This window comes from Littorina saxatilis, linkage group LG17, assembly GCF_037325665.1.
Source record: "Littorina saxatilis isolate snail1 linkage group LG17, US_GU_Lsax_2.0, whole genome shotgun sequence".
In the NCBI taxonomy this organism is placed as follows: Eukaryota; Metazoa; Mollusca; class Gastropoda; order Littorinimorpha; family Littorinidae; genus Littorina; species Littorina saxatilis.
Genome location: NC_090261.1, coordinates 60,741,739 through 60,767,931, shown reverse-complemented (window position 1 = coordinate 60,767,931; position 26,193 = coordinate 60,741,739). Strand labels below are relative to the sequence as shown.

General features: G+C 41.5%; 1 protein-coding gene across 1 annotated transcript; it reads right to left on the bottom strand.

Moving 5' to 3' along the window:
• Positions 1-7,168: 7,168 nt before the first annotated feature.
• On the bottom strand, positions 7,169-26,189 carry LOC138951948 (glutaminyl-peptide cyclotransferase-like). Its single transcript, XM_070323514.1, has 7 exons — positions 26,069-26,189; positions 21,412-21,570; positions 20,590-20,877; positions 19,919-20,053; positions 13,616-13,715; positions 13,119-13,235; positions 7,169-12,438 (listed from the first exon to the last, which is right to left on the bottom strand). Exons 1-7 carry the CDS (start codon positions 26,138-26,140, stop codon positions 12,263-12,265), a joined length of 1,047 nt encoding a protein of 348 aa, XP_070179615.1. The 5' UTR covers positions 26,141-26,189; the 3' UTR covers positions 7,169-12,262.
• Positions 26,190-26,193: the final 4 nt, after the last annotated feature.

The following is a 26,193-nucleotide window of genomic DNA, read 5'->3' as shown; positions in this document are numbered from 1 at the left end:
GGCGTCCATTTTAGCACTGCGTAGCGCTCCTGCACATCGTGACTTTGTTCGTTTATCTGTCTTTTCTTTTATCTGTATGTATGGATGTGCGTGTCTGTGTGTGTGTATGCATATGCGTGTGTGTGCATGTGTGTGTAAATATGTGTTGAGGGAGGGGGGACGTATGCGTTTGGCTTCATAGTATTTTCATACGGATCACTATCACTAGATGTAAAAAAAAAAAAAAATTTTAAAAACGCTTTTTTTTTTCCTAGTTATAGTTTGATCGTGTAGATCGGACACATGGCCACAAATAACACCTGTTTTTTGAGTCACTTGAGAAAAAGTGACTATGTAATCGGTCAGTGTTACAGACCTGTTTACCCTCCCGGATTGTCCGGAATTATTACGGATTTGGGGTCTAAATTCCGGTATTACGGAATACTACCAAAAATTCCGGAAATTCCGGTCGAGAGAACCTTTTTCTTGCGTGGAAATTCGAAGTCGAAATTGTGGTAGTCACCAGGGCTGTGATTTCAAGGCTGACCGAAACAGCCTTTTCTGCGCATGTGCACAGCAAGGTATTTGTCGGATTCCGCGGATTTGAGATCGACATTGGTCCGAAAGGTAATATAGGGCCGATCTCTGTGGGGACGAAATGCCAACCAAAAAAGCGAAAGTTGTACAGAAATATCGGCAAAACTATTAAGTCAAGTGGCGGTGTCTGGTGAAGTTTAAGAAGAGCGAACCACATTCATTTTGGTGATCAACTTGAGATCAGTGCAACAACAAAGCTAGTCAGTTACGAGTCACGTCGCGGCACGTGTCCCGAGGTTAGACGCAGCATTAGTTTTAACAAAATGCAGTACACAAATGAACATGGAAACAAACAAAAACACGAAATTATGTTTGGCAAAACATGAGCCTGCTTCGCATCGAGTTTATTTGACCGAGGTCTCTACTTCCACAGAATCTCTTAGACCTGCGAACCGATCTCTCACTACGGTCAGTCGCGCCAGAGACATAGATGTAGGTCGAGTATGGTCGCGCTCATCAGTTACTTGGCTGTTGCCGAAATTCAAGTCTTTCTGAGTCTAAAACTGATCTCCATTAATATTTCTCCAATATAGCAAAGATCACAGTTCTTTGAATCGAAAAACTTACAACAAAATGTTTAAATGAAATAAACGAATCGGTCCTCTAAAATTAAAGGTAGCTTCTGGAGAGAGTTATTATGACTGGTTTTAATGCAGGATGTCTGATGTGACAGAATGTAAGGTGGTTTTGTTCACATGCATCTTCAAGTGACTGTAATTAGTCCAAGGGCGGAGGGGTGGGAGGATGTTACAGGGGTTCCGGACCCCCCCCCCCCCCCCCCCCTTGCTGTCAAAAAAGCAAAAAAAAACAACAACAAAAATTCAATCTGTGGGAAAAAAGCTAAAGACATTTTCTGTCTGTGAAATTGTTGTTGTTGTCTGGAGCAGATATCAATAAAGATAAATTGCCATTATTTAATACTAACTTTAAAAGAAATAATGAGTGGCTGCTGACACCAATTTATCATGTTTAAAATCAAGGATAAGCTACAAATTGTTAATAAAATAGCTAAAATTCTTCAGCCAGACCCCCCCCCCCCAACCCCTGGTCCGCAGGTTTTACCCCCCCCCCCCCCCTAGCTCTCTTGCTCCGCCCCTGAATACTGTGGTGTTGCTTTTTTTTTTAGATAAAGTAAACTTGTCTTAGTTAACTTGCATATTATATATCAGGTGTCGTAGTGTGTCATCGAGCTTCTGTGTGTGTAGTACAATACTGTTAAACATGGTTATCAATTTTGTACTTGTTTTGCATGGTAGCGCGCAAATAAACGTGTCGTTTAATCGTTTTCGAGCTGGTTTATGGTTGATAAAAAAGATTACTCAAAGATGCCTCAAATTACGGAAAAGTACCAGCTGCATTCCTGATTTTCATTTTGGGGGGTAAACAGGTCTGGTGTTAGTCTGTCCGGCCGGCCGTCCGGCCGGCCGTCCGTAGACACCACCTTAACGTTGGACTTTTCTCGGAAACTATCAAAGCGATCGGGCTCATATTTTGTTTAGTCGTGACCTCCAATGACCTCTACACTTTAACGATGGTTTCGTTGACCTTTGATCTTTTTCAAGGTCACAGGTCAGCGTCAAAGGAAAAATTAGACATTTTATATCTTTGACAAAGTTCATCGGATGTGATTGAAACTTTGTAGGATTATTCTTTACATCAAAGTATTTACATCTGTAGCCTTTTACGAACGTTATCAGAAAAACAAGGGAGATAACTAGCCTTTTCTGTTCGGCAACACACAACTTAACGTTGGGCTTTTCTCGGAAACTATAAAAGTGACCGGGCTCAAATTTTATGTGAACGTGACTCATTGTGTTGTGAATAGCAATTTCTTCCTGTCCATCTGATGCCTCATATAATATTCAGAACTGCGAAAGTGACTCGATCGAGCGTTTGCTCTTCTTGTTAAAGAAATCATCACGTCGATTCCGTGCGAATAAGCTTTTGCCAAACAACGCTTTTTAACACTGTCAAAGTGATCTTTGCTCATTTATTTTAGTCTTAAACGCTTTAGCGAATAATTCTAATTAAATGGTGCTGTTGAGAAATTAATTTCCTCCAAACTGTTATTTTTTTTGTAATTTTTTTGGCATTTTTACGATTTTTTAGAAGAGACACGTTTGCCTGCAATCACGATTCGCTCGACCCTTACCCTGTTTAACACAATTTATGAACAAGTAAACGATAAAAACGATTAAATACTATGCACTTGTCGTACCGCCAGTAAATTATCCTCTACGAATCTGTTTTTCTTTTTGATTTATCTTATCTGGTTCATATTTTACGACAATTTGAAAATGACGAAAAATCACTCGCAACAGCGGGCGCGAATGAGTTGCGTTTCTTTCGCCGGGGACTGTACAATCCCTCACAAATTTTGCTTGCTGTAAGTTTAGCATTACCACATGCCGATGTTGTACACATTTATTTTTACTGGTTAAGAGGCAGCAATTTTAAATTTGTACTGTATTTCTTGGACATTTTGTATTGGTGTTTTGTTCTTATTTCCATTGCTTGAGATAATGAGTAGGCCAGAATGATGATGATGGTTGAACTCTTCAGCAATCAACATGTTTAATTTTGCAATTAAGCTGAGTGCCTGTGGAAGAAGGTTTGTCATAGTGTGGGGTCTGATCTCTCACCTGTGCTAAATTTAGCCTGTACAAGTCAAACCAAGTTTTTGATCAACTTTTTTTTTATAGCTGAAGACCAGTGGTCAGTCCGTTTTAACAATACAGCTGTATACATGCAAAATTAACAATGACATTTTCCTATCACAATTTTGTGTTAAATGTGCTGCGACTTAGACCAGAAGTTTCCAAAAATGGTTGTGGAGCTGTAGAATTTGATTACCTTACGACAAACGTGCCCTTGACTGTACGGGAAAGGGATGAGTGTGTATGTACTCGTGTGTGTGGCTTTCAGGTACACATGTTTTGTACAAGTTGTTACAGTCATAGACCTATATTATAGGTCCCTGTTACAGTTGATGTCAAAAACATGTGTACAGCTACAACTGAGCTTTATAACTGCAGAATATTAATGAAGATGATACTAACCAACATATGAAAATGTGCTCTGAATAATAGTGGTTTTTTGTGGTGACTTCTTACTGAAGTTTTTGTTATCAAAAATACCCCCCGTGGGTTAGGGGGAAGAATTTACCCGATGCTCCCCAGCATGTCGTAAGAGGCGACTAACGGATTCTGTTTCTCCTTTTACCCTTGTTAAGTGTTTCTTGTATAGAATATAGTCAATGTTTGTAACAAATTTTAGTCAAGCAGTATGTAAGAAATGTTAGGTCCTTTGTGCTGGAGGCTTGCGTTCTCCCGGTGGGGTGATGTATTGTACTGCGTTGCGGGCCCCTGGAGCAATTTTTTGATTAGTGCTTTTGTGAACAAGAAACAATTAACAAGTGGCTCAATCCCATCTCCCCCCTTTCCCCGTCGCGATATAACCTTCGTGGTTGAAAACGACGTTAAACACCAAATAAAGAAAAAGTTATCAACAATGTTTATGTGTCGCATGACAGAATCATGTGAATGCACACTTTTGGATATCAGTCCGTGTGGAGTTGATAGATGTTCATGTACTATCCCTATTGTTTTGCTTGCAGGAATTGAGTGTTGCTTTTGTCAGATTTCATAGGACAACTGTTCTCTAGCAATCTAGTGGCTCACTGTGGTTTTGTTGAATGGTGACACAATCAAGACATACTTGACACTACATACGTTTCACTTTATATTTAGCTCTTCCTGTTTTGTCAATGTATATCGGATGAAACTTGATTTCTGTAAATTTTATACAAGAATTTTGTTAATTTGAAAGAGTTTCATGGCTTTTACAAACTTATCAATTTTTTCCTGCAAATTTGACCAAATAAAAATAAGTATGTTATTTGCTTGAATAAATATATGTCTTTTACCCATGACCTTTGTTTAAAGCGCAATGATATGTGCAGTGGGTTTTTTTTTCTCGCGTTAATTTATAACAATGTGTGTATTTGTGTGTATTCTAAGCATTGGCTTGACAAATGTTTACGCTATTTTATTCTTAGTTCAATTATTTTAAGTTGCAAGGTACATACTTACAACTGGTACAAAGTTCAGAACAACAACTGCAAAATTATATATTTTAGAAGTTACTGATTTCCACCTTACCATAAAATATGTTATGTTTTTTATGCAGGTATACCTGGGCATTACGCAGTTTCTGTACCGAAAAAACCCAAAGTGTCAATGTGCTCTTCTCAAGTAATAAGACTAGTTTTGTTCCTTTGTGATTTGCCCAAAACGTCTTTTTATTTCAACCACAAGGTTACTTTTGTGTATTGTTCATTCTGAACAAGAAGGGAAGGTGTGTAACAGAATTTGAATCAGGCATGAGAGGCATTTGCAAAGCTTCAGAGATGATTCTTGAGATCCCTGCATTGCATGATTTTACATCACTTTTCTGTCCAAAATGTCTGGCCTATTTTTACATTTAGTCAAGTTTTGACTAAATGTTTTAACATAGAGGGGGAATCGAGACGAGGGTCGTGGTGTATGTGTGTGTGTCTGTCTGTGCGTGTGTGTGTGTAGAGCGATTCAGACCAAACTACTGGACCGATCTTTATGAAATTTGACATGAGAGTTCCTGAGAATGATATCCCCGGACGTTTTTTTCATTTTTTCGATAAATACTTTTGATGACGTCATATCTGGCTTTTTGTAAAAGTTGAGGCGGCACTGTCACACCCTCATTTTTCAATCAAATTGATTGAAATTTTTGTAAAGCAATCTTGGACGAAGGCCGGACTTCGGTATTGCATTTCAGCTTGGTGGCTTAAAAATTAATTAATGACTTTGGTCATTAGAAATCTGAAAATTCTAATAATTTTTTTTTATATAAAACGATCCAAATTTACTTGCATCTTATTCTACATCATTTCCTGATTCCAAAAACGTATAAATATGTTATATTTGGATTAAAAACAAGCTCTGAAAATTAAAAATATAAAAATTATGATCAAAATTAAATTTCCGAAATCGATTTAAAAACAATTTCATCTTATTCCTTGTCCGTTCCTGATTCCAAAAAACATATAGATATGATATGTTTGGATTAAAAACACGCTCAGAAAGTTAAAACGAAGAGAGGTACAGAAAAGCGTACTATGCAGCACAGCGAAACCACTACCGCCCTGAACAGGCTCGTCAGTTTCACTCCGTTTTGCACAAGCGGCGGACTACGGTCATTGTGAAAAAATGCAGTGCGTTCAGTTTCATTGTGTTAGTTCCACAGCTTGACTAAATGTAGTAATTTCGCTTTACGCGACTTGTTTGCTTTTGTTTTTTGTGGGGGCAGTTTGGTGATCTCATGCATGTGAATGAAATGGAGAGAGAAGACTTCCTGAGACGGTTCAGGGGGAACTACAAGAGGGCAAATGTTCATGACCCACGCATACGTGTCGGCTTTGGTCAGTTGCAATCTGCTGTGGTATTTGATGAAACCTCAAAGAATAAGAGGATGACGGGAGGAAGTCCTATGGCCTACTAATAGATTCGTTTCGATGACTTTTATTTCAAACATACTTGGATGTACAGTGTTTTGTTGTGTGCAAAATACTTTGTTTGCCAATGTTCTCATAAAGTTGCGTGCACATTATGTGATGAAGAGACCAAGCTGTTCTTCTACTGAACAAAATTGTATTGGTGGTGGCATTTCCTCTGCATGGTAGTTGTGTGCCTTGTGCTTTTGTGCCTTCTACTTGTGCTATTTTGGATGCTGAAAATGATTTAAACTTAATTGCTGAATCGCACTCTATCTTAAATGTTAGCATAATGACATTCATCAGGGGATCTGCAAATTGGTTTTACCCCTCTGTAGATAAGAAATAACTTTGATTCACCTATTTTTTTAAGGTTTATTTTCACTGTAGGTTAGAATATCTGGGATTCAGCAGAAATACGGTGCAGTCCAAAGCGAATGATGCCAGCTTGAAAAGGCTTTGGTTTCTGTTTATTGGAAAAGAAGTTGCCCAAATGAATACCATTGCCTCAAAACGTCAGATAAAATCAGGTCTGGAAATGGAGCCTTAAAATGGGGTTAAATGTACAGAGGTTATCAACAGAAAATCTGAGAAAACAAGGAAGGGGTCTTAAAAAGGGGGGTTCTACTGTATGGTAATTCACTCCTGTAGGCCAAGCCCGTTCTGCTAGGTGTTATTTTGAACCTAGTTCCACAATAAGCTGTCAGTTGTGCCCCTTTGTGCCATACATGTATATTTTGATTGATCTGGAGCATAATAATATCGCAGCATTGTGTCCTTTGTGTGTGTTTGCATTGGTCAATGTGGATGGTTCTGCTATTTTTATACATTTTCCATGTCGGTTTGTACAGAAATATAAACTTGCATGTGGTCTGGAAATTGCTTTGTCATGACTGTTTACATTTGCGTGTGTTGTGCCGTGTGTTGTGCCTGTGCCGTGTGTTGTGCCGTCTTGGAAAGCGTGTCGAGCAATGAAGGAACTTCTGTCAAGCATCTCGACTCATTCTCAAAGTTAAATAAGTCAAACCTGTCGATAAGATGAAGCGAAAATATATCTTGAGATATTGCTTTGACATCTTTTATTTCACTCAAACAGGAGCATTTAATTAAGACAAAACGAAGATGTATCTTGCCATGCTTGAAATAATTTATTTCACTCACAAAGAAGGAACGATTAATTAAGTCATGTGCAGCAACAGAACTTGACAAGAACACAAACTGAAACAACAAGGGGCTCACTTGCATTTCTGACAACCGGTTGGTATTTAAAACAAAAGCAGGCTTCCAGTCCTTACAAAACAAAGATCAACCGTGCAATGGTTGAAATCTTTTATTTCCTCACAAAAAAGGAGCTAGCAATTAAGTCATGCGCAGCAACAAAATTTGACATCTCGGACTACCGGTTGGTATTTAAAACAAAAGTAGGCTTCCAGTCCTCAGCCTCCTAATCGCTTCTTTATAACAGTTTTTCCTGGAAGGCTCAATTGACATATACTTTCTTTGTTTGCCAGCAGACAAATATAACCACCACTCTCATAAAAAAAGTAACTTTCAGCTAATTCTTTCTTTATTTGGTGTTTAACGTCGTTTTCAACCATTCAAGGTTATATCGCCACGGGGAAAGGGGGGAGATGGGATAGAGCCACTTGTTAATTGTTTCTTGTTCACAAAAGCACTAATCAAAAAATTGCTCCAGGGGCTTGCAACGTAGTACAATATATGACCTTACTGGGAGAATGCAAGTTTCCAGTACAAAGGACTTAACATTTCTTACATACTGCTTGACTAAAATCTTTACAAACATTGACTATATTCTATACAAGAAACACTTAACAAGGGTAAAAGGAGAAACAGAACCGTTAGTCGCCTCCTACGACATGCTGGGTAGCATCGGGTAAATTCTTTCTCGTCCCAACCAATATGGGACTCCCCCTAACCCGCGGGGGGTAACTTTCAACTAATTTGTATTTGTCTTCCTGCAACAAGATCAGCACTAATACCCCCCGCGGGTTAGGGGGAAGAATTTACCCCATGCTCCCCAGCATGTCCTAAGAGGCGACTAACGGATTCTGTTTCTCCTTTTAGTTTTACCCTTGTTAAGTGTTTCTTGTATAGAATATAGTCAATGTTTGTAAAGATTTTAGTCAAGCAGTATGTAAGAAATTGCATTCTCCCAGTAAGGTCATATATTGTACTACGTTGCAAGCCCCTGGAGCAATTTTTTTATTCGTGCTTTTGTGGACAAGAAACAATTAACGTTAAACACCAAATAAAGAAAGAAAGATCAGCACTAATGCTTTCCTGAGTAAATTTATGAGACAGTTCTGTAAGAAGAAAGCAGGAACAGCTGCTCTCATGTTCTCAGCCTTCCAGTTTGTGTTCTATGTTTAAAAACAAATCCTTGCTAAGTTCTGGGGGTCAATAATTTTTCATTAAAATCAGCAATAAAGACATTTGTACGTATTTCAAACTTAAACAATAACAACAAACAAACAACCCCACAACCATAAGCAAACAAGAAACAACCTTGGACTACTTAATTAAAATGGTCAATATTCATGCAATTGCAATTCAAATAAGTATGCATTATAAATCAGATTTTCAAATTAACCCTGTTTTGTGTCATTTAGCATGTTGTCCACAGTGAAATAAATCTATTGAAGCAAGTATCACCTGAAGGAAAAGTCCATGACTTCATGTGGTTTGCAGGTACATGTGTACTCTTTATTGCTATGTACATTGAGATCAGGCACAATTTCACTGAAACTACACACTCTGGATCTGGCAATGAACAAAACAAAAAGGCGAACAAAGTCAACAGATTGTAATGTACTGTTTTAACATTTTGTTTGTTTGAACTTGAGGTCATTTCTGTTATGAGCAACAAACAAACAATGATTCAATTTAGTACAGGTTGTAAGAGGGGGGGGGGGGGGGGTGTGTTATTGTAATACATGTACTAGGCAAAATAACCTAAAAGTATGAACATTTTGTGGTTTGACAAAAATTTAAGAATGATAATCTGTGGTCACGCTCCCTCTGTTGCACACTTTGAGAGAAGGCAAAACTTTCTATAAAACACGCCAAAACTTCCCTCACACAAGACGCACACCCTTAGCATGTTACACTTAGCATGTTACACATACCATGTTGATGACAAATATCACAAACATCTGAACATGACTGTTGGACAAGGCACCTTTTGAGCAGAAACAATACAACAGAACAAGTTTGGACTCCACAAAACAGTTGAAATAGAAGGCTTTGTACAGCAACATTTCACATGTGTAACCAAGTGTGTGAAACGCATGAATCGTCTTGGAGACAAAGCCAGTCAAACAGAAGTGAGTTCTGGCTAAATTAATAGCGCTACAAAAATCTGTTGCTGGACTAAACTTTTGCAAAAGCATACATGGAGACAACAGCAGCCAGACTTACAAACAGCTCCCCATCTGACAGGTGTGTATGACGCAACAGAAACTACTATAAATAGCTCACGCTCAAGGCCGGCAGACAACTCTGTCAGTGCAGAGCAGCTCCTGTGAAAGGGGGACTACTGCGTCATCCAGTCACACATGTATATATTACAGCTGACATCACAGACAAACACCACTCATATAAACTATCATATCAAGCACACATGAATATCGCAAATATCATGGCAAAAAATGACTGGAGGAAGATGGTAGATAGTGCATTTCCATGTCATTCCTTCATCACAGTTGCACTTTGTTTGCCAACAAACCACAGAGCACAGTTTCTTGTCAGTAAATCTACTCATCTAAAACAATAAAAATCAACAAGCAGTTATCTCCATTTGTACATATAACAACCAAATGCTAAAGGCATGTCGTATTTAACAACCACCAGGTAAGCAGCATTTAAACAACATCCCAATGGCTTTTATAATTGTGAAAATCTTTTGTATTAATTACATCAATCAAAACTGTCTATTTTTAAATCCACCTACCTACCCACCCCCACTCCCTCCCCTTTAAAACACCTTTTTTTTTAATTGGAATTTTCGTTCATAAATGTCTGTCATTTATACCTTCATTCTAAAATGTCCTCCCTGTTTGAGACCTGATTGTCTCACATATTTGGTAGTTCTCAAAAATGTACATGTATTCCACTGTAACTGATATATCACAATAAGCGTGTTCACAATAAGTTGAATCATCACACATGGTCTTCTTGTCGTTCGCTGTTAGATCGTCAGTCCAGACTGCAGGGCGAAACGTGCTGTCCTAACACATGGTCTTGAATTGAATCACCTGTGTTTCTGTTAAGGCCATGACAGACGGACTACACAAAACAGTGTTTTCTCTCAAAACAAACACAAAACAGCGTGTTTCCCATGTGACATCCCTCAAAACGCGTTTCGGAAAACACTGTTTCGTGTTTCCGCGTCGTGTTTTTGGTTTTAGAGCCTGCTCTAAAATCTGAAAACACGTTTTGGTAGTCAGCCAATGAACAGCGGATGATCAATTCACGTGACTCAGTTTCCGGCATCAACAAGAGTGAGAAAAAAATGGCCGACCCAGAGGCGGTACCGATTCAAGGTAGTACTGGAGCCCTGAATCCTTACTAGAGCTATATGGAGCCTGTAACGTTTGACAAGAGTCATTAATATCAGTGGGCGCTTTCAGCCGTGTTGTTTACAAACCCGAAACTCGAACAAGCGCAGTACGCTGTACTGGACGGGTCAACCTGACACTGACCGTTTCAGTGGGCGCAGCATGCATGCATGTGTACAAACTGACCGCACACAGCGCGGTAGTTGGAACGGGTCAAGCTGACACTGACCGATATTTCTGTGAAAACAGGAAGCGTGCTAGTCTGTGTGTTTCGCGTGTGACATCCCCGCTTTGAAAACATGTGTTTTTCCAACGTTTTGAGTTGGAGTTTTTGTCGAAAACATTGTTTTGTGTTGCCCGTCTGTCATGGCCTTTAGTCTGTTGGTGCCAAATTCCCACCTGCACTTTTATGGACAACAAAGACAAATGTAAGGCTGCTGGGTGAAACATTTCTGTTCAAAAGTTTTCCTTCAAGTTTTGCATAGTACACATATGCACATTTTTTTCAAACACAAACTGCAAGAAATTCCAACATAAAATTGTATGAAAATGTGACCCCCCCCCGAAAAAAACCTCCAAACAAAAAACAGACATAACTGGTTTCAAACTAAAACTGATCAACATGCAACAACAAAAAACTGTTGAACTTAGGTAACATGATACAAAAAAAAGTAAGGCGGCCTAGGTCATTATTTAAAAAAAAAAAAGAAGTTATGTATGGATTAAGTACCCTTCATTTTCTCTGTGCGTATGGAGCACCAGATGTGGCATCGTCTGTGAGCCTTTAAACTTTTTCGGATTAGTGAAATAAAATGTTAGGGTCGGCAGAAAAAAACAGGATTCAACGGGTTACCCTAATCCAACATATTTTGGTTGTTGCTCAAAACTCTGCTAGATGCAGAAAACTTCAAATCACAGGAATGTGACTCTTTATGTATTGAAAGTCCTATCACATACGTGTCATTGTGGTCTTTGATTTAGCAATGAAAATAACACAACATAAATAAAATTACCTCTTATGTCAGTCATGCTTCAAAAATAAAACTGCCTGAAAATATATATAATTTGAAAACAATCTGCTGAAGTGAAATTCATTAGAAAAAAAATAAAGAAAGTTAAAAAAAATACCTTAAATCCATTTAAAAACAGTTATAAATTTGTGAGTGACTTCGAATGGAAAGCAAAACAGTGCTCTTATAATCAATGCTGGGCAGAAAAAAAAGAAAGAAAGGAGGTAAATGATATAAAAAAAAGTTTTAAGAGTTCAACAAACCACCACTAACATACCTCAAAAGAAAAAGAAAGATTGGTAATTACAAATCTTTTTAACAATAACAATAATAACAATAACAGCACTTTATTGTCCATTCAAATATTACATAATTATGGGTATAATAGTCAGTAAATAATAAGTGGTCTAATTTTGCTTACGTCTAGCGTTACATAGAGATAAGTTTGGGGGGGGGGGGGGAGAGGGAGGGTAAGGGAGAGAGAGAGGAAGAGATGCAGACGCAGACAAGGAAGAGAGGGAGAAAGAGAGAGAGAGAATCACGATGATAGAAAGTAACAAACAGTGCTCCTACTTCTTCCTGCAACCTATCTTTTCTGGCGAAAGGTGCAAGAGGTTGGAAATAAAGGCTCGGAATATCCTGCTAAAGTTGTCAATCAGGTTCACATCTAAGTGGTCCGCGTCATCTGTTATTTTGTGCCAGACTGACGGAAATGGAGTAGAGATCAGATGTAGAACTTCAACACCTGAAATCAAAAAAAAGATGGGGAAAAAAAGGTGATAAAATGTTATGGGTTCTGTCATCTTCACATTCAAAGTAAACGTGTCGCTCAAGTTTAATACCTGTGACCTCAGTCACACTCACAGTAAAACTGACGCTGAAGTTTTAAAGCTCTGAACTTCACAGTCCAATTAAACTGATGCTGAACCTGTGGCTTTCATATGCTAAGTAAAACTGATGCTGATGTTAAAAACCTGTGACTTTCATATTCTAAGTAAAACTGATGCTGGTGTTAAAAACCTGTGGCTTTCATATTCTAAGTACAACTGATGCTAAAGTGTAAAACGTGTGAGCTTCACAATATAAGTCCAGCTAAGTCCAGCCGGAGTTTAACTAAACCTTTGTCTTAGAGGATTATATAGTCCAAAGAATTCAGTCACTCTAGACAATACAGATGATCTAGACATGCAGCTGTATGAAATCCGCTTTCCCAGCAACCTACCTTCTGATCTTTGAGTTTTGTCACATAAACATTAAAGAATATCAAGCAATGTGGACATGAAACAAAAGTGTGCAAAGTTATAAATCCCAAAGCTCTGACGTACATCTTGAAAAAAGAGGCAAATCTGTTCACACAGTCAAGGCCAAACGCAGAAGTGATGCAAATAACCATGACATATAATCATCGTATGAACCCCTTCCTACCTTTCCTCAAAAACGGGATGTGGTCGTCCTCTATACCCCCGCTGTATCCTCCATAGCTGTTGAAGATTTTTCTCGTGTGTCCAGATGTTAGCATATTGTTGCTTCGGAGATATTTCTCTGAAAAAAAGGATTGTCTTTGCATGAGCTGGCATTTCTACAGACAAACTTCTGCACATAATATGATCAGAGAATGATTTAAGAAAGCTGACAGTGGTGTGAGCTCAGCATCACGTTTGCAAAGACTGACGGTTCAGCTACACAATAAAACGCACGCATTGCTGAGGAAATATGAAACCATGAAAAAGACAAATGATTCAAGACAGTGAAGATTAGGATAAACATTCTGAAAAATGTTTTACACAGACACACCTGCAAAACATATATGTGCAACCATACCAGGTATGCAAATGTGCACACACAGACACACACACACACACTTACAAAAAACAAGTCTTCATTGACACAAACAGACAATGATGTGTATATTGAATACTCACCCAGCTTCATAAGGTGTTCAAATAGAGACGATGTGGATTGAAAGTGGCTGATGAACTGTGTGTCTGTTGTCCCTATCAAGTCCAACAAGATGAGTTCTCTCTGCAAGGGAAACAAGAACATGAAAGTTTTCACAACTGGTGACTTCCACTTCAGGTATTTTTAGATTTCAACTACTTTAGTAAATTAGCAAGAATGAGAGGTTAACATTAGTTGTGTGAAGTGTGTGTGTGTGTGTGTGTGTGTGTGTGTGTGTGTGTGTGTGTGTGTGTGTGTAGCAAGAATGAGAGGTTAACAATTGCTGTGTGAAGTGTGTATGCATGTGTGTGTGTGCATGTGTGTTTTCATATGTACCTGCTAGAGTGTGCTTTATATAGTTTAGTCAATTACATACATTTAAAAAAAAAAAGGAGGAGCAGAAAATCGAAAATTTTAAGAATACATTTTCATTTGATTAATATACTTACCCAATTCACATATAGTAATTTACTTCAGTTTAGTGCTAGAACGCTGAAAAATACGCTCCACCCTGGTAGGGGGGGAAGTAACCCTAAAAATAGAACGGCCTTGACGGTCACATGACAACGCCAGGTCAAGGTTACCTCCGAACATGCATTGCGCATGCGTGTTCTCGCCGCCATCTTATTCATTCGCTCGAAGCGCCCTTTTATTTTTTGGGAATCTAAAGCGGGGTAGGTGGGAGGCACTTTACTATGTGAATTGGGTAAGTATATTAATCAAATGAAAATTTATTATTAAAATTTTTGATTAAATTACATATCTTATCCCAATTCACATATATAGCAGATTGCTAATTAAGGTGATGGGCTGCTCACCTATGAGCTAGGCAACAATTGCCCTGCTGCTACCATCGCTGGTAGCGCCTTGGTACCGTCCTGTCGCGCACTGAAAATGTCGCGCAGGTAATAGTTGATGAAAACATCCTCCGATCTCCAGTAGGCAGAATGGAGGACTTCAGATAATCTTCCTGACCTTAGCCCAGGATCTTGCCTCATGCGTCCTTGCCGACGTTAGAGGGAGAACTGACTGCCCCGAGCTGCTAACCAAGATAAGTGATTAGCTACCGGCATAGAACGCGGGGAGACAGAACTGACCTGATTCTCCGCGCACCATTTAACCCAAGCTGTGCAATGTGAAGCGTACACTGAGCTCGTAGAAGTCCTGTGCGCTTTTGAACCAAATCCAGTGTCCCGTCCGAGGCGCCCGACCGACGCAGGGATCTTCTCACAGTCTCCATGCGTGAAGGAGCAGGGACTGTGGGTTCTCGTGCTGAATGCCGGTGCGTGGTTGCAGTAATTCTCCCTTTTCCAGGTTTAGAGGAATGGGAGGACCTTCTGCTAAGCGGAGGAGATCCGGAAACCAATGCTGACTCGACCACATTAATTGGAGCGACTAGAAACAGGAATGGTCGTTCCAACTCTGCTTTCCTCGGCACTTTTCCAAGAAGTTGGAATGGTGGGAAAGCATAAGCTGTGAGTCCTGTCCAGTTGACTTCCAGTGCATTCACTTTCCAGGCTTCCGGGTCCGGAAACGGGGATATGAACACTGGTAGTCTCCTTGAGAGCCGGGTTGCAAAAAGATCGACTATCGGTTTGTCCACCTGCACCCAAAGCCGCTGGAGAGCGTGATGGGTGATTGTCCACTCCGTGTGGAGTACTTTCGAGGATCGACTGAGCGAGTCTGCCAAAACATTCAGTTTTCCCGGCAGATATTTTGCTGATAACGTGATCTGATGCTGGTGACACCACTTCAGAATTTGGCATGCTTTGAGTGAAAGCGTGAGAGAGCGGGAACCACCCTGTTTATGTAGGCTGCAACAGTTGTATTGTCTGTATGAAGACGAACATGTTTGCCTGCCACCAGCGATAGAAAGCTCTGGAGACCATGGGCTACAGCCTCTAACTCGAGCACATTGATGTCTGAGAGGGCTTGACCTGTTGTCCACGTGCCTGAGGCTGTGTGGTGAGAAAGATGAGCACCCCAGCCTGATAGGGAAGCGTCTGTGAACAAATCCTCCTCTGGGGGAGGGGGAGTGATGAGAACTCCCTGTGAGATCCATGGTTTTAGCCACTGCTCTGTGGTCTGCTGAAACCAGCTTTCTAACTGAACCGAGACCTGCCATCCCTGGGAGGAGGGGTTCCAAATCGAATTCAAAGCTGTCTGAAAAGGCCTCTTGTGCACTCTCCCCAAAGGGACAAGTGTGGCCATGGATTCCATGTGACCGAGCACTGAAGCCAGCGCCTTGATTTGAGCTTGCTTCTGTGAAGCTAAAGATCTCAAAAGATTATGCAGTTTGTCTATCCTCCTCTGAGAGGGGCGGAATGACCAATCTACCGTATCGAACCTCATCCCCAGGTACGTAAAGGTCTGGGATGGCGTAAGTTCCGATTTGGTTTGGTTTACCGAGAAACCCAACTCGTCGGCTTGGCACAGAACAAGCCGAGTATGGGCGCTGCACGCTTCTCGATCCTGATGAAGGATAAGCCAGTCGTCGAGGTAAGCTCTGAGACGTAAGCCTTGCTGCCTGACTAAGGAGCACAGCTGGCGTACCACCATCGTGAAAATCCAAGGAGCGAGAGATAGGCCGAAGGGAAGGGCCCTGAACTGGAACATTTTCTCTCCCCACCAAAATCTCAGCCATTTCCGGTCTGATGGGTGAATGAGGATATGAAAGTATGCGTCTGTCAGATCGATCGACGTCACCCAGTCCCCCGGCCTGAGTGCGTCTCTGACTGACGCTGGTGTCTCCATTGTGAATTTGATTTGTCTCAGAAATCTGTTCAGAGGAGACAAGTCTAAAACTGGTCGCCAGCCCCCTGAAGCCTTCGGTACCACGAAAATTCTCCCATAGAAACCTGGGGAGTTGTGATCCGTTACTTCTTCTATCGCCTCCTTCTGTATCAGAGACAAGACTTCTGTTTGTATCGCCATTTTTGCTTCCAGTTTCACAGGAAACTTGAACAATGGTGTAACTCTGGTTAAGGGAGCCTTTCCCTCCTTCCAGAGTAGTCTGAACCCCGAACGCACTATACCCACTATCCACTGACTGTTTACCTTTAGTAACCAAAGAGTAAGGGACCGTGACAGGCCGCCTGCCACCAAAGGCGTGGTGGTTGCATGGGCTAGTGGTTCGGGGTCGCATCATTGGGGGTGTGCTTTGCATCCCGACCCCCTTGAATTGCCGAAAGACGACTTCTTCTTAGGGTAAGGCGCGCCTCTTCCCCGTCCTCGTGAAGAAGAGCTGGCTTGTGCTGACCCGCCCCTATTCGCCGAAGAGGCGGAAGGTTTAGACGGTCCGTAGCTCTTGCTCTGAGGCTTATCTTGAGGCTATCTTGGCTATAGCTGAATCCCGATCGTCCCGGGTCTGCTTGTGAAGCGCGTTGAGCGATGGCTGTCCCAACAAGGAACCCTCCATGAACGGGGATAACTTGAGAGCCTCAAGCGTGGCTTTGTCTTGGATCCTGGACCCCGAGAGAAACGCTGACCTGCGCATGTGCACCGCGTGTGCATAAAGATGGGCAGAAAGACGCATTTGTTCGGCTGAAACTTTGGCCAAAGTAGCGAGCAGCGTCGTCACATCCTTTTCGCTCGCGTCCTGTCAAAACTCAAACGGTTCCAAGGACGTAGCGATAGAACGGGAGAGGGACCTGAGTAGCGTTTCCGAAAGAGAAGCTAACTCTAGGTTGTATCTCCCTGTTTCTTCCAATGCTACGAGAGCGGATTCTGTATAAGGAACAGCTCTGTCCTTACTGTAGCCATCCTCCCTGAGTGTCGCTAAAGGCCCGTCCAGACACTCCCGGCCGACCCTGTCCACATTTGACTTATGCTCAAAACGGCCCCGTTGGGCGCACCGCAGTGTGCAATGATCGCGAAGCGTTATTTGCAGAAGAATAGCGCGTGTTCTAATTTCTATGACACAGACATAGAACGACGGAAATTTGACCAATCAGAGCAAACCAGAGCGATGACGTCAGCTGCTCGCGGCGCGGCAGTCGAATGCAACTGAACGGTGACCCGCTCACTGATACCGCGTTGTGAAAAAAATCGTCGATGTGTGGCCACTCGGCAAATCCCGCGCGACGCACAAAACGGCCTGCGGCGCATAGAGCGTAAAACGGCGGCCAAGTCTGGACAGGGCTTAACTCCGGTGTCACCGGAAGTGGAGCTCGTGGTAGAGAAAAAGTGTCTAAGAGATTGCGTGGCGCAGAGTTCAAAAAGAACTTCCGGGCAGCAGCTTGTCCGACATAAGGGGTTGGCTGTGCGGAGGCTAGCCACGGCTGTGCTAACTCTGGTGCCGGACTGTGCGCTGATAGCAGAGGCACTGTGTCCATAGGCACATATCCCGACAGGGAATTCTTAGCCAGAATCTTAGACATCTCATACGCCATTGAGGGAGATTCACGAAACTTAAAAGTTTGTTTTTCTCCCTGTGTTGAGTGAAAATCTCTGACAGCAGAAGGTGGTGGTGCAGACAAGCTTGTTGTTGACACCACTCCTTCCTCAAAGTATCTTGAAGCTACCTGAGCTGCCAAAGCTACTGCATGGGGAAGCTTGTCTGGTAGCCGGAAATTGGGATCTTCATCAGAAAGGGAAGCCCCGTATTCCAATTCTCCTTCCGGCACAGGAGTGCCTACCGGAAATTCACCGCCATATTGACTGTCATAGTCATAGGCAGTGTCATCCGGAAGAGAGGTACCGCGTGAGGCATGTCATCTACTCGTATCCTCTCTGGAGAGAACTTCCTGCCCCCTGGGCGGAAGTATGAAGAGCTGTACTAGGGATGCTTTCGTCGAGCAAACCGGCACTTGCGTGTCTCCTGTTGTAAGTACAGGCCCCTGCAAGTCGTGATGCGAGCAAGTCTCCTGCCTTACAACAACTTCCTGCACCCTGGGCGGAAGGGAAGAACGCTGTGCAAACCGGCATTCGCGTGACTTCCGTTAAGAGTACAGGCCCCTGCGGCTCGTGATGCGAGCCTGTCTCTCAACAACTTCGCGCACCCATGGCGGAAGTTTGGACCGCTGTACCGATGTTGCGTCCGTATAGCAAACCGGTACTTGCGTGTCCTCCGATCTAAGTACAGGCCCCTGCAGGTCGTGATGAGAGCAAGCCTTCCTGTCTCGGCTTCCTGCCCGGTGCCGGGTGGAAGTAGGGAACGCCCGTGCGTATCTCCTTGTGGGACAGTCACTGTGCTGAATCCGGAAGTGGAGGCATGGTGAGGGAAACACTTTCCGTCTTCACCGGAATGTTGTTCAGCGTGAACGTCTGCCGACGTAACAGTGGCTGACGGCGCTGCATTAACCCTCGACCGAGAGCGAACGTCTACCGTTCCTGCCTGAAGGGAGAGCAAATGTTCACTCGCCGAGCGCAATTCTGACAAAAACATGCACCTCATTTGATCACTAAACGTTGCAAACATGGCTGACAAATCTTCCTTCTCCGATGCTATGCTAGCCTTAACCGGTGCTGACTTGCATTCTTGCTTCAGCGCTGGCATTACCGGACTCTTAGGATTGTCAATTTCTACCGTGAAAGTATTCTGAGAAACTGGCTCGAACACAGTAACTGTAGGTTTAGAACCCTTGGGCTTCTTAGCCGCTTTCTTAGACGGAGACTCTGTATTGGCTACCTGTCTAGAGCTGGGTTTCTTCTTCCCACTGTCCGCCATACTGGCGTTAGTCTTGCAGACGAAAGTAAACAAAGACTAACCCGTGGCAAACGAAAGCAAATACAACGAAAGAAAATGGAAAAATCTCACCCAATCTCAGCTAGAAAGCTAAGATACAGACGTAACCACGGTGTAGTCTGCCAAAGAAGCAGTGGGCTAACAAAATAGCCCGAGTGTAATCTGAAACACGTCCTTAGACGCTAACGAGTAGAATAAATAAGATGGCGGCGAGAACACGCATGTGCAATGCATGTTGGGAGGTAACCTTGACCTGGCGTTGTCATGTGACCGTCAAGGCCGTTCTATTTTTAGGGTTACTTCCCCCCCTACCAGGGTGGAGCGTAGTTTTCAGCGTTCTAGCACTAAACTGAAGTAAATTGCTATATGTGAATTGGGATAAGATATGTAATTTAATGCTTAGTGTTATGGCTGGTTCGAGCTCCATACATGACATACCCACCCAGGTTCAACGCTGCTATACCCACCTTCTGTACTGCTTCCTGCATATTCAACCACATACATACGCCATCATGAACTACTGTCTTTCAATGCTTAATTTATATTTATACCTCCTTCATCACATTTTCTGACAAAGCCTAATTAGGTTTACACAACTTACGATGGAGGAGAGTTGTGAATTGTCATGCCATTTCTTGGCAAGGTGACGAGCACCATAGATGGAATCTGTTTCTGTCCACTCTTCAAAGGCTTCCTCCCCATCAAAAAACACATACTGCAGTGTCAGGTCTGAACCCTGCAAAAGAACATGAAAAAAGAGTGAATTTAATATTAAGATTTAATATTATAGTAAGCAGCAGGATTCTCTCTGTGTCAAGAATGTAGTTATAAATGCAAAGTGTACACACTCACACACACAAACACACACACACTCACACACACAAACACACATCCTTTTGTGTTTCATACTTTCCTGACAGCATCACTGAATCTGATTCACACACGAACATACGCACACTCACACACACTCACACACACATCCTTTTGTGTTTCATACTTTCCTGACAGCATCACTGAATCTGATTCACACACGAACATACACACACTCACACACACACTGACACACACACTCACTCACACACACACTCACACTCACACTCACGCACACACTCACGCACACACTCACGCACACAAGCATGCATCCTTTGTATTATGTTGTATGGTTATGACAGTATCACTGTATCTCTCACTCATCCACACCCACACCCACCAGACTCAACATCTTAACACAAACAACAACAAAGCCAGCAACACACAACCCAAATGACTCACAGCACTATCAGCCTTGGGTCCCTTAGTCAGCAGACAGTCAAGCTGTTTAGCCGTCTCCAGCATGATAGCACATGGGACAGCAGAATCCGTCGCAGCAAGAAACTTTTTGTTCTCCTTCGTCCTGAAGTCCTTGGAATCAAAATGGCAGGCAACAATGGTACGCTGGGAACGCTCGGGGTTTCGTGTCGCTATGATGTTCACGAATTTCTTGCGGCCAAAGGGTGTGTCCTCTTCAAAGGAGTCCTCTTCAACAGTCCACCCTAGGTTCTTCATGCGCGTTTTAATGTGCTGGAGAAAAAACATCCAAGTGCTTTGAATAATGTCCCTCTTCAACACCAACACCACTTAACTATGTATTCTTATTACAACTTTGCTGTGTTAAGAAAGTTCGATGCCTTCCATCATTTTCCCTTCCATAACACCCCATCAAGTAGGGATCCTTGTCAGATATCCTATTTATTTATTACGGTTTTGTACAGGTGTTTGCTTAAAAATAATTATACCAAGGTAGCAACGGCAACAACCAAAATCTAATATTTGCCTTCTCCACATACTCAAAATTCTACAAGACAGTACAGCAAATGTTGTGGAGTGGACATACACCTTTTCTCTGAAAAAAACCCAAAAGGGGGAGACTGAAATCATGAAAAAAGTATGGTGGAACCCCCCCCCCCCCCCCCCCCCCCTCTTTTTAATACTTTTTGATCACAACCTCTGTTAATTTACCTCCAAATTAAGACGAAGCCCTCCTTTTTATGACCTGAATCCGTTAGATTTATTAAGTCTTACAATAGAGGTACCGTGTCAGTACCCGCAGATTACCTCTCTGACTTCGGCATTTTCAGGAGTGCCTGAAATTCGTTCTTTGAGGATTGGGGTTAGCTGCTCCTTTTTGAAAGTGTCCATGTCTGTCATGCCTTCGGTCAGGTACTGCAAGGCCTCCTTCTTGGTCACCCATCGCAGCGTTCTACCTTGAGACTTCTGAAATTAAAACATAGCAACAGTGTTGTTAAACTCTGTTGTTGGACTCAACTGAGAGTGTACAATGAACTGCACCAGTAATTTTCAGGAGATTTCATTCACGCTATTTTTTTTACACACACACACATGCACACACACTCTCTGTGTGTTTCTCAGGTATAATATGTAAGCACCCGGTTCTTCCAGGTGTCCTGATGCAAACAGACTTTAGCTAAATATATTCATTTATTAATTTAGTACATGTAGAACATTTAATACTAATAGTATACTGCTAACCTCTATTCCAGCTACAGTTAAACCTGCCCTGATGTGGCCACCTGCCCATTGTGACCACCTCAAAGGATCCCAAACCAGTTTTGTTTCCATATAATTTACTTTTCCATAGCAACCACCTGTCTCTAACCACAATTTAGGTCATTGCCTTGGCTGGTCATTGCCTTGGCTGGTCATTGCCTTGGCTGGTCATTTAATAGACAAGTTCAACTGTATGTTAACATCTTTCTTTTTTTTTTACACATAGTTACAGTTTTTACTTTTGTTCTCATAATTTATAGTTTTATTTGTTTTTTATTTAGGGCCAGGGCTGGGTGTAAAAAAGAATGTATACAGCTGTACTTGCCCATCCACTATTCTTGTTGATAAAGATTTTGTCTTATCTTTTCTGGTTCTCTATGTTCTCAGCTTAGACTTAGAATTTGAAAGGTTCACAGCTGGCTTGAAACAACTGGTCCAGCCATTCATTTGACGAAACATAAAAGAGCGGACTTGCCAAACAGTACATGTACAAATATTACATTATACACAACTGGAAGTTTTTGGAGAGAGCTGCAATAGCATATCATTTCAAAGAAGCATGCTGAAGTCTACTCCTCATTTGTAGTACATTTGTTAAAAGTCTCGATGAGATTTATGTATCACTATGTCATCACATGCATCACTTTGTCATCACATCAATGTTGCACAGTGTAAACGTTTTGCAGCAAGGTGTTAAGAGGTGGGAGCTTTGTTCGTTCTGTACATCATTTGGCAAGATTTTGTTCCGTCTTAAAATTGTCCCAAACTACATGTACATGTACTAACAATCAAAATGAAGTTACCTTCTGTTTTGATGCGTACCACTGTAGTTTTACAAATAGATTTAGTTAATAACTTTGTTGAGAGGAAACAGTTGAATGGAGGAAAAATGGCCTCTTCATCTTTTATGTTGAGGATCAAAAGAATGGGATAAAGACACCTAGTTGTCAAGGCAAACATTCATTCTATTTTCAACCAGTACTTTATAAAAAATGTACTCAGTTAAAGATTTTAGAAACTTTGTGCTTTGTGCAGGTTTAGACATAGTTCATGCAATCGTTCTTCAGGGTTTGACAAGTTCATGCTATTGTTCTTCAGGGTTTGACAAGTTCATGCTATTGTTCTTCAGGGTTTGACAAGTTCATGCTATTGTTCTTCAGGGTTGGACAATTAGTTCATGCTATTGTTCTTCAGGGTTTGACAAGTTCATGCAATAAAAATGTGATCAATCAATCATTAGCCAGTATGTATATGACAATACCCTTTGAAATCAACTATGGTGTGTGGGTGAATACCCTTTGGCAACATTTATTGAATGCTTCGATCCATACATGGCCAATCATACTAATTAACTAAAAAAAAAGAAAAGCACTAATCCTTCTAATACATGATATATAGTTGATCTATCAACTTTAAGAAGATAGCAAACCCCTGTGTACGTTCTACTTAATGCAAAATGTGTCATAAGCACTACCGGATCCCTACATCAAGGAAGAAAAGGACATATTACACATTACCACTGACAAGATAATCCCCCCCCCCCCCCCTCACCTGTCACCTGACAGCCAGTGTTGTTCCCAGGCCTGAGTCTTCGGTCACTGATACATACTTTTTTTATCGGACACATCGGTCTGACCCCTTGACGTGTAGGTGGTCTTCAGACAATCAATCTTACTACGTAGCGGACACAGCCAGGACATTTGCACGCATATCCCATACATAATTTCAATCAAGGTCCAACCGAAGGCTGCAAGAACAACACTGGAAGCAGGTCATAAATCACTAAGTATTTTATGCTGAGAGAAGAAGAAATAGAAAGAAGGCCAGTTGGGTGACAAAACACCCCCACAGAAAATGAAGTCCATACATGTTTCCATGTACAATGTATCACTGTAACACACCAAGCCATACATAGCTAAAAAAAAACCCCACTCTTCTGTCAATTTCAGCATGTGGAAGTTAATAACACTTGCTCTACTGATAATGGCAAGTAGGTATAGTTTCTCAACATAGTGGTTATGACTTTTGGGTTGATCTTCCATCTAGCAGGACATCAGCACATACATTACTGGCTCATTCGTCTGCTCGACTCTCTCAGGTACGGCAGTCAAAACAGTGCATTGTAGTTGGTTCATGTAGTGCCTTTAACTGTGCCAACAAAATTCAGATTTTCTTTAAAAAAATTAATTTTAAAGACCAGGGGATACTTTTTTTTATAAGTGCAGTACATTTAGCACACAATCCCCTGAAAACGGAAATTGTAAACTTGATCACTTAAAAGTTAAATTCATCATACGGTTTGAACTGGGTGGCCGAGTGGTAACGCACTTGCGCTCGGAAGCGAGAGGTTGCGAGTTCGACCCTGGGTCAGGGCGTTAGCAATTTTCTCCCCCCTTTCCTAACCTAGGTGGTGGGTTCAAGGGCTAGTCTTTCGGATGAGACGAAAAACCGAGGTCCCTTCGTGTACACTACATTGGGGTGTGCACGTTAAAGATCCCACGATTGACAAAAGGGTCTTTCCTGGCAAAATTGTAGAGGCATAGATAAAAATGTCCACCAAAATACCCGTGTGATTTGGAATAATAGGCCGTGAAAAGTAGGATATGCGCCGAAATGGCTGCGATCTGCTGGCCGATGTGAATGCGTGATGTATTGTGTAAAAAAAATTCCATCTCACACGGCATAGATAAATCCCTGCGCCTTGAATATGTGCGCGAAATAAATTGCATAAAATAAAAATAAATAAAAAATTCCCTGCGCTTAGAACTGTACCCACGGAATACGCGCGATATAAGCCTCATATTGATTGATTTATTGAACGCTTGATACATAAACCTTTCCCTTGTATGTGATTTCATGTGCAGTGTTGTCCCCAGACAAAGATGACCACAGGTGAGTTGGAACTGGACTGAAAATATGTTAAAGTCTTAATGTCATAGCTACAAACAAAATCATTTAGTCACAACAGCTCCTATGACATGTCAAAACTATCCGACAATGGACTGCTAGGGGTCAAAACAATGTGTCAGATAAAAAAAAAGTGTCAATGACCGAAGACAGAAGCCTGGGAACAACTCTGCATATGTACATGCATTCGCTTTGGTTTATTGTTCTAATAAATGTTGGTTGTGCTCAGTGTTTCATACGTCACATCTTCATCTAAATCAAAAGTTCTTAATCAATCTCAAACATTAACTGACTCTAGTGTTTGCATGCCTTGAGAGTTTTTGAAGAGTTGAGTGATGTAAAAATGAATTCTGAGCTATGAATTTAACACGCTAAAGTTCAAGATTACCTAAAAATGTTAGATGGTAAATTATTCTAACTGTTAACGGCTCTGTTTGTTAAAAATAAAGTGAGAATAAAAAATAGTGTGAACTATTTTCTCTATGTTTTCATGGATTGCATCTGGTAATGGTTGTGTTTCTGTTAAGGCCAACAAAAAAAAAATAGGTGTGGTTACGGTAACATAGCCAAAAAAAATAGGGTAGGAAGGTAGGCAATCACTTTTTTTTATTTTTACTTTTTTTTCTAATGTGTACAAATTAAACCTACTTGACAGGGAAATGATAAGTGTGCGACTCGGGCGATTTTGCTTTCATTGCGTTTTCTGCACTCGGTTTTTTTTGTTTTTTAGTTTTTTTGTTGACAAATGTAATAAAAAGTTATAGGGTCGGCCCCTAAAAATAGGGTAGGTCGGGTTACCGTAACCACACCTATTCTTTTTTTAGGCCTAACAGGTTTTCATCTACTGCCAATTTAAATTAAGGAGTAACATGTCCTGTGACATTGTATCGGATGGGTTCGTTAACACCTCGTTAAGTGTGCCGGTTTAAATGTCCAATAAACAGTAACGACAAGTTTTTGTTCTGACAACTGTTGCTTGCTTCCTCGTTCTCGTTTCATTGCCGTTCAGCAGTTCAGGGTCCATTGTAAATCATCATAAAATTCTCGCTCGAGCAAAAACAATTATACGACTGTTACCCCAAATGGCCCTCTGAGTACCTGCAGTGTAATGTGTAGCAACAGCTGTTGTCGTCAGGCTGAACTTCTTATCAGTGATAACTGCCCCCACTCCCTTTACCGTTTACGCGAAGAAGAAAAGGCTGACTAAAGTTACATCATGGAAAGTTGTATTTTGATACTGAACTGATAAACTCAGCACGGATTCTTACGCTTCAGATTTATATTCATGTGTACCCACCGTTCTTCCTTGAGAACAAGCCGCCAGGAAGACCAAGAAGCAGACACACCTCGACACCTTTGCGTCCCACATCGTCAAGAGATATTCGACATGACAGGAAATGACGCTTAGTTTCGTCTGCTTGT